General features: G+C 37.9%; 1 protein-coding gene and 1 pseudogene across 3 annotated transcripts in view; one reads left to right on the forward strand and one right to left on the reverse strand.

Moving 5' to 3' along the window:
* Positions 1 to 7,193: 7,193 nt before the first annotated feature.
* Positions 7,194 to 19,094, reverse strand: part of LOC149030150 (uncharacterized) — a 32,619-nt gene continuing 20,718 nt past the window's right edge. For 2 of the 3 annotated variants that reach the window (XR_016171245.1, XM_089142465.1), the window contains exon 5: positions 7,194 to 8,072. Coding sequence is in view for 2 of the 3 variants with exons in the window: in XM_089142465.1 (XP_088998591.1) it covers positions 8,038 to 8,072 (35 nt within the window). In the remaining variant the exon portion in view is untranslated. Of the gene's footprint in view, positions 8,073 to 15,413; positions 17,218 to 19,094 lie in introns of those variants that run through there. The other variant, XM_089142464.1, reaches the window with a different exon arrangement.
* Positions 9,581 to 11,218, forward strand: LOC149030151 (protein DETOXIFICATION 49 pseudogene; annotated as a pseudogene).

Here is a 19,094-nt window from a genome sequence, read left to right on the forward strand (position 1 = left end):
ATGATCAAAAATCAAAAGAGTATTCTCTTTTTTAATTCTTTTTGAATTATGATTATAGTATATATAGATTATAAATTACAGGTTTGTTGGAAATTATCTAGAGTCTAAATTGAAGTAAAGAAATGAGAAGGCTCATTCATTGCAATGGCTGGCTACATAGTGGCCTGGTCTATTTGACTCGCTCTTCTTCATCTCTGCGTCTCTACACAACACTTTGCCTTTGAGTTAATTTATATATCTCTTTTTTTTTTTTTCTTTTTTAATTAGTAAAACAAATAGAAAAAAGCTAAAATTAGAGAGTGTATGTTTTATTTTTGATAAATAAAATAAAATAAAATTATACACTATTCTTCATGCTCCATCCATTAGAAATTACCTAAGCATGTTGACATTTTCTTTCCATTCTCTCTTATATTCCATCCGTTAGAAATTACCTAAGCATGTAGACATTTTCTTTCCATTATTTTATGTAGTCAGCTGATTATTTTTGTGGCTTAGATTTTGCCACATTATTTTTGTGATAATTTTAAAATAAAAACATTATTTTTGTCATTTGAATATTAGTTTACTTAACCTTTAATCTCCGGATCTTTTGGAAAATTTTATTTTATTTAAGTGTGGAGGTGTAGGGTAATTTTTTTAGTTAGTGGGGGTTTAGGATTAATAGAATACCTAACCCTAGTGAAGGCCCACACAAGTTGTGGTCCATTGTGTATATAATGTAATATTTGAATTGATACTATAAAATAACACCACCTTTTGCCATTAAAGCACAGTCAAAAGAACTTCATTGCTGGCTTGTTTGCCTCTTCTAATTTTTCCCCCTTGGGGCTAACACTTATTTTACTTCATTTATTATTTTTTTCCTAGTATAATTTTACATCACTCTTATAGGTTTCTATTAGACATGGCCTTTGAGGATCGTCTTATATCATATAGTTATAATTTTTTATTCTGAAAGTCAATGTGTTGTAAAATGAGAGTGCCGGCCCTTTGACTACCATTGGTCACACGTGCAGGCACACAAAAAGAAGCCAATGCGAGCAATATTGAGGTGTCAATCTATAGATATAGGATTTTTTTTTTTGGACAAATTAAGAGGGTAAGATGGTATTTTCACAAAATCATGTGTTTGACACTGCTAGACAATCAGATTGTGGTTGAGTTTGTATTTGTGACCAAGTGCTTTAAGGTTCGACTATATAAGCAACCTCTCAAGGAAAGCAAGTATAAAGCTGCATGTATTATAATTTTTATTGTGGAAGTCAATATGATGCAAGATATGAGTGTCGGCCCTTTGACTACCATTTGTCACGCACGTACGTACGCAAATAAGGACCCAATGAGAGCAATATCAAGGCGTCAACATAGATATAGTTTTTCTTTTAAAAAAAATAATAAATCATAAATAAACACAGTAAGATGGTATTTTCACAAAATCATGTGTTTGACTATCAGGTTGTCTTTGTGTTTGTAACCAAGTGCTCATAGGTTCGATTATATAAAGAGCCCTCAGGCAAAGCAAGGGTTTATTTTTATTTTTAATTAAATATATTTTTTTAGGGTAACCTCAAGAAAAGCAAGTGTAAAGCTACATGTATTATAATCGTCCCAAACATTTTATTGGTGGGAACCTAGTTCATTGGATATGCCCTTCCAACTACGAATTTACCTTCGGATAGAAGATCTGAGTTATCTCAATTCAAGTATAATAGCACAACAGGACTATCTAATAGAATAGTTTTCGAGGAGTTTGAGTGCTATACATGTACAATGAAGTATATGACACCCTACAATACATCCATATAGAATAAATTATAGAATTCACAGTAGAGTAAAACGTAACAAAGTACACAAAATGATGACAAGTGGGCTTCTTGTGTTGAAGAGACCTCCACACAAGCATCGATATTTTAAGATGTACTTTCCATGAAAATTTTGAAACAAAAATTTTAGGTCTCTACAGGAGTAGGACGCCACAGCTTTGAGATTAGAGTTTCAGTTAAAAAAAAAAAATAGTTTTTTATTCCCCCATAATTAATAACAGCATCCACCTACTAAGAATTAAAAATCAATACAAGGATATCAACTACAATAAACTATTTATACCCATACACCCAAGAATCTATATGTACTAACACAAGTTATTAAATATATTTTTTTAAGCTAATTAATGCATATATTAAGATGCACCATTCTTCACTTACGAATATACTACGGAGGAGTTTGAATCCTTTACCGACAAGAGAAGATGTATATGTTCCCCTTGTCTCACATCCCTCTACCACAAATTTAAGAAGGTGATTCGTTTCTGATACACTTTGTAGTTTTCAGAAGTGAGTTTCTCTTCTGAATGTATGGTGAAAACATGTAAAGAGAGCACAATCCTTTATCCCTGCAGATAGAAAATCCGGCCTTGTTATTAAGTGGATTATACAAAATTAAATTTGGATACATACGTAAACACACTGTAAGATAAATTCGACCATATTTAGGTTGACTACCTTTGCATGAGTTACATACTCGAAACCATCATTCCTTGTATGGTGCTAAAGCTCATATTATACATATATATACATCTTGGATCTCTCAAACAAATTGAGGTTGGTGGGGGGAGTTTTTCTTGATCTTGGAAGAATCAAACTCAGAATTCAGAAACTGACCTTGAGAGAAGAGAAGAGTCTATTCCTGCAACACCAATCTAGATAGGTCAACATTAACTCAGATCGAGAGCATTCACCCATAAACCCTAGAATGACCTTGGATCCAGTAATCGCATGAAACATGCATGCCTCGTTTAAGTTAAGGTCAAAGGTATGAGAAAATCTCTTTCTATGTATTAATGACTTCAGTTGCTTATTGGCATCGGTCAGGTGAACTGCTACAGTTTCCTCTTCCCCAGACAAGCTAGGAGAACAAATGGTTTAATCTGTTCGACCACATTATGTATATTTTTATTGTCTTACCTCTATGAAATTTGAAAAGCCCACCTCCACAATGTTATTGACTGTTTTGATTGGTTCCACTTATATGAAAGCCACACTCCTCCATAGCAAACATTGAAGTGTGAGCTAATAAGCAAGCAGCCCTTCTATGGAGATGTAAATTAACTATCTTCATTTTAATCTTCCCACCTCGATCCATGAAAGGAGGACTCTCACCTGGTTACTGATCCAACTCTAGCTATAATGTTAATGTATGTTCTCATTGGTGCTTTACGCATAAAAATCATGCCCCCCAGATAGAATATTCAAAATAAATAATTGATGGAGGTCATAAGGGGATAAACACAAGTAAACAGTTATTACATGCTAATATTGGAGGAGTTAGGTGATTGGCTTCCTGAGAGGAGACAAGGCAATGTATAAAAAAGCAGCAACTCTGAGACTTAAGTTGCCAATGAAGGATCACATATGGCATTATCCACTAAGAGCAGTTGAGTAGTACAGTGCACTTGGTGCATGTCTCTCAAGGCTTTGCTTATAATCATAGGAAACTATTCCCACTTGAGTCTACCAGTGTAGATTTTACCTTTCGATGAACTACCGAGTGGAGATTGTGAGTTACGAAGGTGATCAAATTAATAAAGTGAAGTTTTCTTTACTTATCTCATAATAAGTTGGCTCAATTTAATATCCATACATTAGAATAATAAGTCAATTACACACGTAACAGAAGCGAAGAATGTTCGAGTCAAATTTGATTTCCATCTTCTCATTTGACCTTCAAGCTTTGTGGGTTAGAATTATCGTTGTCTTTCAAATTTTGACAGTCAAAATTGATTTCCATCTTCTCATTTGATCTTCAAGCTTTGTGGGTTAGAGTTATTCGTTGTAATTTTGACAGTCAAATTTGATTTCCATCTTCTCATTTGATCTTCAACCTTTGTGGATTAGAGTTATTGTTGTCTTTACAAATTTTGACGGTTTCAAGTGTCAACGAAGGAGGCAGGAAGTGGGGTTGAAGATTTGAAGTTCCTCCCTCACATTCTGACTAGTTCACACGTAATCAAAACAGTTTTCTCTCTCTCTATGTAGCCATCGAGGAGTGTGACCCAATCATCAGACGACAGAAGAAGCTATTAAAAACACAGAAGGTGAAGAACAGAAGCACGGGGTTCTCTCTTCTGTCCTCCCAGGTTCCCAGCTATCTTTTGATGGTCCCTCCCCACCCTTACTCCTTGACTTTCTCTCTTCCTCCCAAAATGTATTAACTCTTCCTGCAATTTAGGGGTCTGTTCCCCCATTGAAAGTTCCATTTAAACAAGTTAATATCACCTCAACTTGAACATGATTATTTTTTATGATGTATAAAACTTTATCACTTGTAGAAAGATGACAACATGATGATGGTTTTGATTGTTAATGAAAGTCTAGTTCTTACATAGTACTACTTTCATGTTCCGTATTTAGAGGTAAATCCCCTCCTAAATATGTGAAAGAAATGTGTAACAATAATGTTATCATTTATTCTCGATGGTAGATAATCAATGTAGTCTAAGAATCTTAGAATAATTAATATTATAAGTTTTAAAATCAAAGTCAACTATATAATCTCTGGCGCAATGCCATGGATGCTGAGTTTAATGCTCTTTTATCCAATCACACTTGGGCTCTTACCCCTCCAACATTAGATAGTCGCCGCGGGGAGGGGCTTTTTCGTGTTTAGTAATGACCAACCATGACGTTATTAGTGAAGAGGTCATAGGGTTAACAATTTATCTCCCCCATCGCATGGTAATATCCCCTCTTCCTATATTTGACAAACTCTCTTATACCAGAAAAGATATAATCGACAAGTATTCTTTGCATCCGTTCTCTTGTATGTTGATGGTAATATCCCCTCTTCCTATGCTTTGTGATATTTCAACTAATATTCTCTATGTTAGTTCATGGTTCTACACATTTAGTTTGTCTCTCTAAAAATGTGGCTCAACGTGAACAAACAATATAACAATCACATCAACATGTTGGGGCTTATTCTTAGTTAGTTACCCTATGGATCATTGATAATAATCAGCTAGGCATGGATAGATCATAGATGACGCCAAATTAGGAGGATATGCTCTTTTGGAAATGATTCTAAATATATTTTCTTTTGGGTTTACTTTTCTCTAGAGAATTGATGAGTACAATTGGACTAAAGGAGTTCTACGAAATGATTTCTTTTTCCTATTGATTAACAATAAAAAGAGCATAAATTAAAAGCTTATAAACAACGAATGAATCTTCAACTATATAGTAGACATTGTAGATTGCGACCTTGTTTAGGAATTGCAGTGGTTCTCAATAATGTGTTTTCATTTTTGCTCTCACCAATGGACTATCTTTGACCCTTTTTTTTTTTTTTTTTTTTTTTTTTTTTTTTTCAGTTTTTGGTTTTTGGTACCAAATGGACTATCTTTGACTTATTATCTCTTCTTCTTTTCTCTTTTTCTTTTTTCTTTTTCCTTTCCTTTCTTTTCTTTTCTTTTCTTTTCTTTTTTTATGGTACTTTTAGTAATTATTGTTATAACCAAATACCACGAAATAACTAATCGAAAAATAAACAAAAATGATAACACATAGAGATTTAATGTGATTCACATATCGATATGGTATGCTACGTCCACGAGCGAAGAATAAGAGTTTTCCACTATGTAGAAGAAGAACAGAAAGAGATCTCACAACCAATCGCCAAGAATGACATTACAAGAACTCTCACGCAAAACCCTAATCGAAAATCTCAAATCTCTCAGTCATACGTGGTAGGCGAACATAAACATAAGATACATGTATTTAAATTCCAATTGGGTAAACAGATCGACCTCCCAGGCCCTCCACTTCCACCACAGATCTCCGCAAACAAGTCATTCAGATCACCGACCAAAATATGTCGATGCGGGTCCATCTTCCAAATCGGGTACAAGAATTCAAGTCAAAACATAACAATTATTTCTATTATTATCTCTTGCTTTGGATAGTATTATTACTTGAGAAGGTTCCACATGATGAGATCGAATACCCTTCAAAATTTGACAATAAGAGGAGAGGGCATCAATGAGGTGCCCAGTCCTCATATGAATTGTCTCATTTATAATATGAGATGGTTTGCTTTTGGCAATGGCTATTTGAGTGTCTAGATTGCTTGTGCATTCTGACTGTCACTTTTTATTTGGTGCTCTAAATGCAAAGCTCTTTCACTAGATTGGGCAAGTTGCAGCTTAGTTCAAAAGATCAAGAAAATTGCATCTAGCTTTTCTTATGTTTTGTCTCGTTTTGTTTATAGGTTTAATAATGCTTATGCGGACTATCCCCACCCCCACCCCCTCTTTTATTGTAGATAACTCATATCTCACCTCCAAGAATGTTAGCATGGAGAGACTAATATAAGTTTATATTTTGCCAAAAAGGAAAAAAGTTTCAATTAATTGAAAATTTTGACGATAGGACAAGTAAGAGGGGATGTAAGTGACATTAGTATATTTCGAAGTGGTCCAAGTGTCATACAACCATGAACCACAAGTAAGGGCCTTTTCTTTTAAGCTAAAGAATTTATACAAGTTTTACCTTTATTATTTATTATTTTACTATTATTATTTTGAAATCCATGGTAGGAAGATTTTATTCATCTTCAGTCAAAAAAGAGTTAATTTACAATTAATTGATAGAAAACCCTAGTAGGATCCCATAACCTAGGACGTGGGAAGCACGGAGCCCCATTAGCCAAGTTATTTACATGGAAAAATACATAAAAATCACAACTCTGCTAAACTTATTTCTCTTATTAGTTTTGAAACATTTCTAAAGTTGACTGTGTCATTTTTTTTCAATATTCTGCACAAAGTTCAGTTTTACATGAGATTTTCCCACTAAACACCTGACATTCTGATTGTATAATTGACTGATTAAATTATAATTGAATACCCCATTAATGTTTAAAGAACAAAACCCAGGATCTCTATCAGATATTACATAAGAAAAGAAAGGGGAAATGGAACAATTTAAGAAGGGGAACAACTTGATTGCTACCTGGGCGACAAGAATGTTCCTGCTACCTTATTAACAACATTCCCTTTTTCTTTATTCACTTTTTAGTTGTAAATAAATGAACAATGCTAGAGACCCATAAGATCAGTAAACCTTTATAGTGTGATTGGCCAACTTCCCTGTTGCCCAACTGTTTTACATTGATTCTTAAAAAAGGTTTCAAACTGATCCTCTTCTTCCTCAGGAAGATAAGAAAGTATGGAAATATTTATTGCAACCCTCCAAGAAAAAAGAAAACAATGGGTTTCTTGTAATGTTCCCTTAAATGTCTATTATTGATTTTCTTCTTTAACCCAGTTAATGAATTGCTTAAGAAGAGGGTTTAGCTGAGTAAAATAGTGAGTATTTCAACTTTCAAATTGCAAATTCAAACAAACTAACAAATAGATGATCAGGAGTTCAGCTGTTGGGCTTGGTCAATCCCTGGTGCTTTTCAAATCCTCTTTTTGCTATTTAAGACTTAAGGAAAGCACACAATCTAATGGGTTGACATTAGTTTGGCCACTGGATATATCACATCTCCATGTCAGAACCTGCATTTGTCAAATATCCCTTTTATTTTTGTAATCTTCTACATTTAAATCTTGTTAATCCAGCCCTATCAAAAGCTTCCAGTTTAGGAGTTTTTCAACTGACAGAGGGGACCATAGAGGTGGCAAAACTCATAGCATGTCTTGGTTGACTTAATCCAATGTAATCTGAGTCAACCCTTGTAATGTTCAACTCCCACCTTTGTTTGGTTACTGGGTTTTGAAATATGAAAGTCTAATACTTTTTTATTGTTAGTCAAACACCAGGAATATAACATTAGACTTATTAAGATAATGCAGTTATATTAACAATCAAACATCCACTGTAGCAATCTCAAATGGTGGCCAGGGAAATATTTTAATTTCTCCATGATAAGCCATCATGTTCCTGCTGTCAGATCAGCCAACAAACCTGGAAACCAGCCGGCCTTGGCCTTTAGACATCATTTTCAGAGAATTTTAATGGAAGTCCCCAAATGTCAGATGTAGATGCTGCTTCTCCTTTGGAAGTATCCTGTAAACAGAAAACGTCCCTTTCTAAAAACCATTGTCACTATCTTCGATCATAACTTACAACTATTCTTAATTAATGCTATATCTCATCATCAAAATTATATTTAACATATGACTTTGACAATCGTAAGTAAAAGAGGTGATTTAGAGGATGATGTTTCCCAAAAAATTAAAATAGGGTGGATGAAGTGGAGAGGTGCGTCTGGGGTCTTGTGTGATTGGCGTATTCCATTAAAGCTTAAAGGATAATTTTATAGGACCGTTGTTCGACCAGCTATGATGTACGGTGAAAAGTGTTGAACTGTTAAAAAGAATCATATAGATAAACTCAGAGGGGCAGAAATGAGGATGCTAAGATGGATGAGTGGCAAAACTAAGATGGATAAGATAAGGAATGATCATATTAGAGTTGGTTTGGGAGTTGCTCTCATAAGTGATAAGCTTCGAGAAAGTCGTTTGAAGTGGCATGGCCACATTCAACGGAGACCTATAAATGCCCATGTACGAAGAGGTGATATAATTCAGATTGAAGGAACTAGAAGAGCTAGGGGTAAACCTAAGATAACCTTAAGAGAAGTGGTGAGAAAGGATATGCATAGCTTAGGCCTGGTATCTAGCATGGCCTCGAACAGAACTGATTGGAAGGCAAGAATCCATGTAGCCGACCCCATTTAGTTGGGACAAGGCTTATTGTTGTTGTTGTTGTTGTTGTTGTATATGACTTTGACAATCAGAAGATCCTGAGCTAGATTGCCTTTCATCTTTTGGAAAAAAAAATGAAGCTGTCTCTCATAGATTTCTTTGATGAGATAATGTCAAAAGAATCAAGAGTAGTTGCAGACTAATAAATTTAGTTCGATCATGTCTATGCACCATTAAAACAACCAATGGGGAAAATATCTAGGAGAACCTTCTCATAGAGAATTTTATTCACAAAGTCTTGTCATAACTCAAAACTCATAAGGATAAGACCCATAAGATGAACTAAAAGATCAGACTATTTTATATACTTTTGTAATGAATATGCATTTGCCAACCTAGACATTATAGAAAAGACATAAGAGCTGGAGTTACAATGCATGCTTACATTTAAAGATCTTGAACTCTAGCAGAACTAGAAATCTAGCAATCCATCACTCATCCTAATTGATACCCTCCTTATGTTTTCATTGGCCTCTGTGGTCCTCCCAATGGTCCAAGAGACACCATTTGACAATAACTAATGACTTTATATGGAAAGAAAGAGGGCAACTGATCCTGTATACTAATTTCTAAAACCAATCCGTGCTCTCTCAAGATATTACTTTTGATGAGTCACCTTCATCAGCCTCAAACCCCTTTTAGAACCTGGCCCTCACCATCCTGCACATCCTAAATCTCCTCTTCTGGTTCTGGGTTTGCTTATGTGCAGGGTTGCAAGTTTGAGCTTGGCTTCTACCAACCAAAACTCAGAAGAAGAAACCTCCCTCCTCTGAGGCTTCCCCTGTCAGGAATCATAGGCTCAGGGCCATGTGTTGGTCAATTGGCTTTCCAGAAACCTGTAAAGGCAACCCAGAATCAGACCAAACTTGTCTTCCCTACACCAAACCTTCTGGACCCGACACGTTAACTCCTTTGATACCCAAAATCCCAACATTCCAACAACAAAGACTACCAGAAGCAGAAGAATCAAAATTACAATCACATGATCATGAAATCTCATCAACTACTGCTTCTACATCCCACCTTTCGCTTTCCATTAATAAAGCCAAATCCATAGCCAACATAGCTCTTCCCATGGTAGTCACAGGTCTTTTACTCTACCTTCGTTCCATGATCTCCATGCACTTCCTTGGCCGGTTCTCTAGCCACTGGCTTCGCAAACATCACAGGTTACTCTATCCTCTCCGGCCTCGCCATGGGAATGGAACCCATTTGTGGCCAAGCTTTCGGTGCTAAACTCCACACTGTGCTTGGCCTCTCCTCACAGAGAACCATGCTGCTCCTTCTCATCACCTCAATCCCCATCTCCCTCCTTTGGTTAAATGTGGAGAGAATTCTTATCCATTGCGATCAAGAAGCAAATATAGCCAGAGAAACCCAATCATACATTCTGTATTCTCTGCCAGATCTTCTTGCTCAATGCCTTCTCGGCTCACTAGAAATCTACCTTCGTAGTCAATCCATAACAGTTCTGCTAACTTATTGTGCCACTCTGGCAATCCTTCTCCATATACCAACCAATTACCTCCTTGTCTCTGTCCTCAATCTTGGAATCAAAGGTGTAGCACTGAGTGGCATATGGACTAATTTCAACCTGGTTGGTTCCCTGATTGTCTATATCTACATGTTTGGTGTATACAGGGAGACTTGGGGAGGTATTTCATGGGAATGCTTAGAAGGGTGGAAATCAGTCCTCAATTTAGCCATTCCAAGTTGCATTTCAGTCTGTTTTGGAATGGTGGTGGTATGAAATCATGAATCTCTTATGTGGGCTTCTATCGAATCCATGAATAACGGTGGCATCCATAGGAATGCTTATCCAAACTACTTCTCTAATCTACATCTTTCCATCTTCTCTAAGCTTCAGCATATCTACAAGGGTTGGGAATGAATTGGGTACAAACCAGCCAGGGGAAGCTAGGATTGCTGCTTTTGTGGGTATCTTGTTAAGCTTCTTATTTGGATTTTCAGCACTGATATTTGCCATCTCTGTAGATCAGTGTGGGCAAGAATGTTTACTCTAGATACAGAGATCATTGCATTGACATCTCTAGTGCCTATAATTGGACTGTGCGAGCTTGGTAACTGTCCACAGACAACAGGCTGTGGAGTTCTGAGAGGAACTGCACAGCCGAAGGTTGGAGCAAATGTCAATCTGGTTCCTTTTATCTAGTTGGAATGCCGGTTGTGATTCGACTGGCTTTCTTCTTTAATTATGATTGCATAGGGTTATGGTTGGGACTCTTGGCAGCTCAGTTCTAGTGTATGATCAGCATGATATTGGTTTTGGCTAGAACAGATTGGAATCTTCAAGCCCAGAAAGCGCAGTCCTTAACTGGAGCTGCCATTGAAGAAAATGATGATGATCACACTGACGCCCAGAAGCAGACATTGAGGGTTCCATTGGGTAATGTTATTGGCAAAATCAATGATTCACCAGTGTAATTCAACTTTTTATTAAATTTCTTGGGGGGGTTATCTCCATCTTTTCTGTCCATCTTCTTTTTTCAACCTGTCGAGGTGATTTCTTAAAAGAGAGAAGGTCCTCAGTAACATTAAATCAGGTTTGTTAATTTCTAGTATGTTTGATAACTCTAATATCTAGGAGAAGCTTTTCATAGAGAATTTATTCAAAAAGTATAGTCAAAAGACAGAAGACAAAATCATTGTCCATTCCTTACAGCCTCTGTTGGTTAGAAGAAATGGCCAACCAAGTTTCCTAAACTTAACTAAAAGATCAGACAATTTTATATACTTTTATCATGAATATGCTTTTGCCAACCAATAAACCATAAAAAAGACACGAGCTGGATTTTGAATACATACTTCAACTCTTGCAGAACTAGTAATGTAGCATTCAACTTTTGAATCTTTGGGATCACATGCGTGATCTTCCTACTATGTCTAAGAAGACTTCATGCAGCAAACAGTTTCAGAACTAGTTTGTCCTTTCACTATTCTAGTGATTATAATCCTTCACAAAAGGTTAAATGGGTGGCTTTCAATCTTCAATGTTATAATTGATACAAGTATTGAATAATGGAGTTCTGCATATGATTATTTTTCTTAATGGCAATAAAAATGTCTTCTGAAACCAAAAGTTGTGGAATGAATTAAGCTATACAGCATAGTTTTATGTTTAGAATAGCAAAGCTTTCTTAAAAAAACAATTTGTACATGAATCAACCATCCATTACTTTGAAGTTCTCTCAGCTATGGGTTTCATGCCCTCCTTTGTCTAGTGGATTGAGATTTGCATCTTCAATCCCCACTTTTCCATTATCACTAATGGTTCCCCTATAGGTTACTTCCCTTCTCGAGTCAGCATGCGCCAAGGTTGTCCCCTCTCTCCCTACCATTTCTCCTTGCCTTTGGATGTCCTTTCCCGTATCCTTCAATCTAAAACCAATCAGCTTCTCATCTACCCTATCCCTAACTGTAAGTCCCTCAAGCTCAGCCACCTTGCCTTTGCATATGACCTCATGATCTTCTCCAAAGAAGATCAATCTTCTATCTCCTCTCCCTTGTTGGGCTTTGGGTTCTACTCTATTTCTCTCGGGTGTCTTAAGAGTCAGTTTTCTACTCTCCTTCAACTCACCGGTTTTAAGCTTGGCTCCTTCCTTGTGGTCTATCTTGGCTTCCCAGTAGGCTCACCAAGCACCATTGCACCCCGATGCTTGACCACATCCAAAAAAAAAATCCAACTTTGGAAAGGCAAGCGCCTTTCACTCGCAAGTAGAGTGGTGCTACCACTCATCCGGTCGGTTCTCTAATCTTCTGACCTCTATTGGTGTGGCATCTTCTCTATTCCAAAGCTACCTCCGTACTATGGAATCCCTCTTGTGTGCCTTCTACTGGAAGGGCCAAGAGTCCTCTCGCTTCCTTCATCCCATCAGTTGGTCGAATACTTGTCACCCAAAATCTGAAGGGGGCTTGTGGATTCACCACATCCAGATGTCAATGTGGCCCATCTCTTGAAACTCACAATATAAACCAGGATATAGGACTAAGGGTAATAAATAATTCCCTAGATTTAGAGTTTCCCAGGAAATTCAACAAAGAAGAATGGAAGTCCTAGGGTTCGGAGGATGCTTTCACACTCTGAAACTCTGCTACAGTGTGAACAGGGGTTTTGGATTTTTGAACTAATCAGAAATTAGGGTTTGTAGAAGGTTCGGCTAGGATAAGGGCTCATCCTTGCTGGTTCTACAAGTTCAGAACTGGATTTCAGAGGTTCAGAAGGTTTAAGAAGGTCTGATTTAACTAACTTAGGGTTTTCTAAAATTTTAGAAATTTGCAGAATTCTTCTAAGGAAGAAGATAAGTGCAGAATTTTAGAAATTGAGGGAGATTAACAGCAGGTTTAATATCACAAGGGTGGGGCGACCTAAGGGAAGAGAAAGGAGACTAAAGGGGAGGGGAATTGGTCTAGGGTTGCTAGGGGATGGGGTGGGGCTTGCTGAAATTGATGGGGAAGGGGAAGGGAGTAATTGCAATGGGGTTGGGGTGGGTTTCTAGGTCTAGACAAAGGGAAAAGGGCAAGGAAGCCTACAGTGGAAGGGGGAAGGGGATTCTAGGGTTGCGTAGAAGAGGGGAAGGGTGGGGGAAGGCTGCGGACAAGAGGGAAGGCAGGGGAGGGGTGGGGGAAGCTGCTGTACTTACTTGGCTGCTGTAATTTGAATGCTTGAATGCTTTTAGGCTTGAAGATTAGAATGCTCTCAATAGACAACCACAGAGTTCCCCTCAAAGAAACCCTGCCTCCTCTTGGCAATAAATACTCAACTTCTTTATTCAATCAAGTCTGAAAATTACAATGAACTAATAGGCTATTTATAGCCTTCAAAAAGACTCTTAACTTGGGTTGGGTTTCCCTAATGGATAAGGAACCCACCCTTTGACCAAAAAGCCGATTGGAATCTAATTAATCAGAAGACTTGGACATCAAGTGGGTTCCCTTTATAGATTAAAATCCAACATCACTACATGGACTCTTTGAATTGGACTCTACTAAGAAACTACAACTCTCAATCAAAAGCAAACTTCTAAAGTGAAAGAGTCTTATCATATCCACACTTTGACCAAGTCAAACACATCTCAAAAAGTTAATATGGACTACAACTCTCAAACTACTAACCTAAATATAAAACAAAAAATAAAATAAAATAAAAACTAAACATAAATCCATAACCCTTGGATCGAGGGGATTCCAGCTAGACCCATATCAAGCCCTAAAGGGGCAAGGGAAATCACCAAAATACCCATGGGATGGGTTCGGCCAGCATGTGAAGGCAGTTCTTGGGGCCCACTTTAGGGTTTGGCTGGGTGTTTTAATCCATGGTCACATCAACTCATTTGGAAGATTGTATCTAAGCATGATTCTATTTGGGTTAATTGGGTTTACTACCTTCTCAAATCTGACTCGTTTTGGACTGCTTCTATTCCCCTAACCCTTCCTGGGTCTGGAGGAAGCTCCTCCTTCTGAGACCGCATGCCCTTTCAGCCATCTCCACTGAAATTTTGAATGGCTCCTCCACCTCCTTTTGGCTCGATTGGTGGCATCCAAATGGGTATCCTCTTCACTCTCCTTAGCTCCCCTACAGTTTGTGAGACCCTCATCCCTAAAACCGCCCCTCTCTTCACTTTCATCACAAATGGTTCCTAGTTCCCGATCCCCCCCCCCCACCTTAGTCTCCACAAGACTAGGATTCCCTTCCCCCCTCCCTCTTTTGGATTTTCCTCGTGACTTCACAGTTTGGCTCCTCTCACCCTCCAAGTCATAAAATACATCCTCAACTTGGAAACTCCTTCTTTCTCCCCCCCCCCCCCACAATCCCTTGGACCCCCTTGGTTTGGTTCAAAGGCCACATCCCTCGCCACTCACTCACCCTCTTGAGGGCCCTTAACTATGCTCTCCCAACCCAATCCCTACTCATTATCTGCCATATACCAATTGATCCTAACTACATCCTATGTTGGAAGGGTTTAAAGGACCTCAACCACCTTTTCTTCACTTTCCCCTTTTCCCATTCCCTCTAGGGAAAAGCCGTAGCCCCCATATGACCCTGTTCGAGACGTACTTTTGGCATTGCTCAAGATTGGTCTTGGTTTTTTAGAAACATTTCAGGCTCCTCCATTTGTGAACGGATTTGTAAGCTAGTTTTCAGTGCCACTATCCACCAACCGTGGTGGGAGCACAACCTTGAGATGGATTTCCAAATTCTTATCTCTAGACATGATTTGGAGCGCCCACCTGCTTTGATGTTTCTTCTAGGATCCTTTTCCATTCCCCACAGCCCCAGCTGTTAACACCCCAAAGAATAGCCACATTGTTGTATTATGGGATCTTAGCTCCTCCTTCCAGCCTCCACGTCCCCCCCCCCGGGTTTCCCCCATGTACATTCTCTGCTTTGTTGGTTTAATATAGGTATTTATTCATCCAAAAAGAAAAACCATCCATTGCAATAATAGCTAAGAAGAAAGAACGAAGGGTGGAGGAGGAGGGAGCATATTTAAGTATATGGATACAAATTTCCAGTATTGCAGGCTTGAACCTCACTAGCAATTCTACCAAAAGAAAAAGGGTCTCATTACCAACTAATCTCAGGATTAACTTCTTAGAACTTCAATTTCCCTGAGTTAAAATTAGTTGTCTACCCATTAGATTACTTTATTCATAAAAAATTAAAAAATTTGTAGTATACCAAGTATTAGACAAGGCCCATTTATGTCTTTGGAGAAGGCTTTCTCAAACTCAACCCACTTTGTCAAGATTCTAGAATACTCATCATCCATTTGAACTATGGTAGGTTAGAAGTTAGAACTTCCATAGATTACCTAGTGGATTGGTCCCATATCAAATTTAATAGCCTAACCCAACCATATGGCCCGTATTGAATTGGATTTTCTACAGATATTTTTTCCATCCAAACAAGAAGATGGCCAACAACTATTATCTATTTCCCTTATAGACCCTTATTCCTTAGGACCCTACTGTTCAAAGACAAAGGTTTTGCGAGCATGAGCTTGGCACTAATTAAGAAGCCATATACTTTATCCTTACTTTCCTCAAAGTGATTGTTTTAGGTACTTAGATTCAATTATAAATAAAAGAGGTGATATAGAGGATGATGTTTCCCAAAGAATTAAAATAGGGTGGATGAAGTGGAGAGGTGCATCCAAGGTCTTGTGTGATTGACGTATTCCATTAAAGCTTAAAGGAAAATTCTATAGAACCGTCATTCAACCAGCTATGATGTATGGTGCAGAGTGTTAGGCTATTAAAAAGAGCCATATAAATAAACTCAATGTAGCAGAAATGAGGATGCTAAGATGGATGAGTGGCAAAACTAGGAAGGATAAGATAAGGAATGATCATATTAGAGTTGGTCTGGGAGTTGCTCCCACAAGTGATAAGCTTCGAGAAAGTCGTTTAAGGTGGCACGACCACATTCGACAAAGACCTATAAATGCTCCTATACGGAGAAATGATATAATCCAGATTGAAGGTACTAGAAAAGCTAGAGGCAGACCTAAGATAACCTTACGAGAAGTGGTGAGAAAGGATATGCATAGCTTAGGCCTTGTATCTAACACAGCCTCAAACAGAATTGATTGGAAGCCAAGAATCCATAGAGCCAACCCCATTTAGTTGGGACAAGACTTGTTGTTGTTGTTGTTGTTGTTGTTGTTGTTGCTTTCATCATCGTTTACTTTATCCTTACACATGGACACAGAAATCCAGAACTGCCTGGTTCGGTTAATATAAATTGAAATGATTACTAATGTTATATACTCATACTTCTGATGACCAAGAGAAGTACATTTCCTACAAATGTCCTACACACTCTTACTAGGAAACCACTATGATATATAATAGTTTAATACCAACTGGCAAGCAAAGTAAGCATGAGAAATCAACCTACTGTTCTCCAAAAAACAATTGACGGGTAGAATCACAAATTCAATCCTGATTTGTTCCATAGGTATTTGCATTAGTGTAGTGGTTGTAGCAATTAAACAAGTGATTGCAAACATTCTTAATAAGTGCAAGATCATTACCATGTACAAATCTGCTTAAGATTTCAATACAAATACTAGAGGCTACAATAGTACGATACCATAAAAACAAAAGTCACAGATCTATTATTCCAATATATGCCACTTGTCATATTGTGAAATTAACAGTTACCTACATATAAGAATATGTCAACTTGGATTATCTAACGAAGAAATTGCTACTCTACAAAACATTTTAGAAATCGTAATGGAATAATCCTCAGATCACAGAATGCATTCCTGTAGCTATACAACAAACTTTGCTATAGCTTTGCTGTAGCAGAGCTAGTGAATTTTCCTGGGCAAATGACAAATCCTCTGTTCATCAGTTTATTCTACTGCTCAAAGTTGCAAAACACTCACCCATCCTTTTTGTGTTCCCCACACTCCCTGCAAGTCCAAATACATGTCATCTAAGTCATCTTTCATTTTTACTATCAAGTTAAAATTAAGACAAAATTGTAAACTACCCACTGACTCTACTAAACAACTACTTGACTAATGACCAACAACATAACTAAAAAATTTAAATTTGGTTGCCTCCCTTTTTAGGCATCTTGAAGGATGATTAAGGACTTGTTACACTCCAATGGTGCACCCCAAAAGTGCTTGATCCGCTGCCCATTCACCAGAAATCGCTTGTTAGAGCTTCCTTCTTGCAACTCCACTGCTCCATGTGGGAAAACAGTCACTACTTTAAATGGGCCTGACCATCTAAGAATATGAGGGTTTTGAAATAGGATGTTAGTGCATATGTGGATTGGAAGATACCCGTGTGTAATTGTGTTCCAGGTCCTTTGTTATACCTTGTGTTGCAGCGTTGGTGTAGCATCCACAACCCAAATTCAGGGGAGGGGAAATTGATTCGCAACATTCATACCACTTATTATAGTTTCTTCTATTGCATATTTTCCATTTAGGATCTCTAGTTTAATTTACCTGTCCTTTGTGTATTTAGTTCATTAATCACGAAGTAATTTTGTCAATCTTGTTTAAATTAGTCTTCCTTTTACATTGAGGGTTAAAGATAAAATTCCCCGTGGGATCAATACTCTACTTACTATATACTACTTGATTGTGACACGTGCACTTGCGTAGCATTTTTAGACACAAGCAAACAAGTTTTTGGCATTACCACCAATTTAAACTATAGCAGGTTAGAACTTTGAAATACTACCTAGTGGATTGGGCCCATATCAAATTTAATAGCCTAATCCAACCACATGGCCCATACCGAATGGGATTTCTCTACAAATATTTTTCTCATCCAAACAACAAGATAGTCTATTGGAGGCACAAACCAAGGATCCACTATAATAATAGGCATTTAGAGATTTTCCTAGCATGAGCTTGGCACTCATTAAGAAGGCCATGTACTTTATCCTTACACATAGACAAAGAAACCCAGAAGTGCAAACAAAGAAACTTAAAGAAGATTCGCGTGGAGGTTCCCCTTCAAACCAAGAGGAGGATTGTGACAGGATGACGAGACAAAATCCATCTTTGGCATTTTCGCCGTCTAGTCAACAGCCACGTTAGCCTCTCTATACATTAGGCAAACTGAAAATATTTGTTTTCTTCCACTTTCTTCCTTTTCGCCTTAACCAGCTTTACGTTATTTACCTTGAGCATTCAGGTGGGACCGAACCAATTGCATAGCTTCCGAGGATTCGGACTCCACAATGGCCAATGTTGTTTTTAGTTCTAGAGCTAGGTGTATCCCTATCAATATGGCTCTCAGCTCAGCTTTCAGGGTTGTGCAAGATTGCAGACGTCGGCCAAAGCCACCCACAAACCTCCCTTCTAAGTTGCGTATAACTCCTCCCTCCTATGCAAATCATCCTTTCTTACATGACGTTCCATCAAACAGCACTTGAACCACGCCCTAATAGGAAGCCTACCATCTTGCCATGCTTCTGCCACACTATGTATTCTCTGTTGAGAATTTGCATAAAAGCCATGCTTCTCACAATATTGTAACATACTTGTTCAATATTTGATGGTCTTGCTGGGGCAGGTGAAGTAGTCATCATTCGTTTCCTTATTTCTCCATCCCCATAATTGGTATGAAGCACAAGAGAAACAAACTGGCCACTTGGGATTCCTTGTGGCAACTTCGCCACAAAATACTGTCATAAAACCAGTCTTTCCGACTCTTCTCAAAGAACATCCTTCAGTGGGACAACAGTGTCAAGCGGCTCCAAAATCCTCTGGGATATCCACAATCCCTTAAAACTTGAAGGGAGCTTTCATACTCGTTTGAACGA

Source organism: Hakea prostrata, chromosome 1, assembly GCF_041222555.1.
Source record: "Hakea prostrata isolate BN-2017 chromosome 1, UWA_Hpros_2, whole genome shotgun sequence".
In the NCBI taxonomy this organism is placed as follows: domain Eukaryota; kingdom Viridiplantae; phylum Streptophyta; class Magnoliopsida; order Proteales; family Proteaceae; genus Hakea; species Hakea prostrata.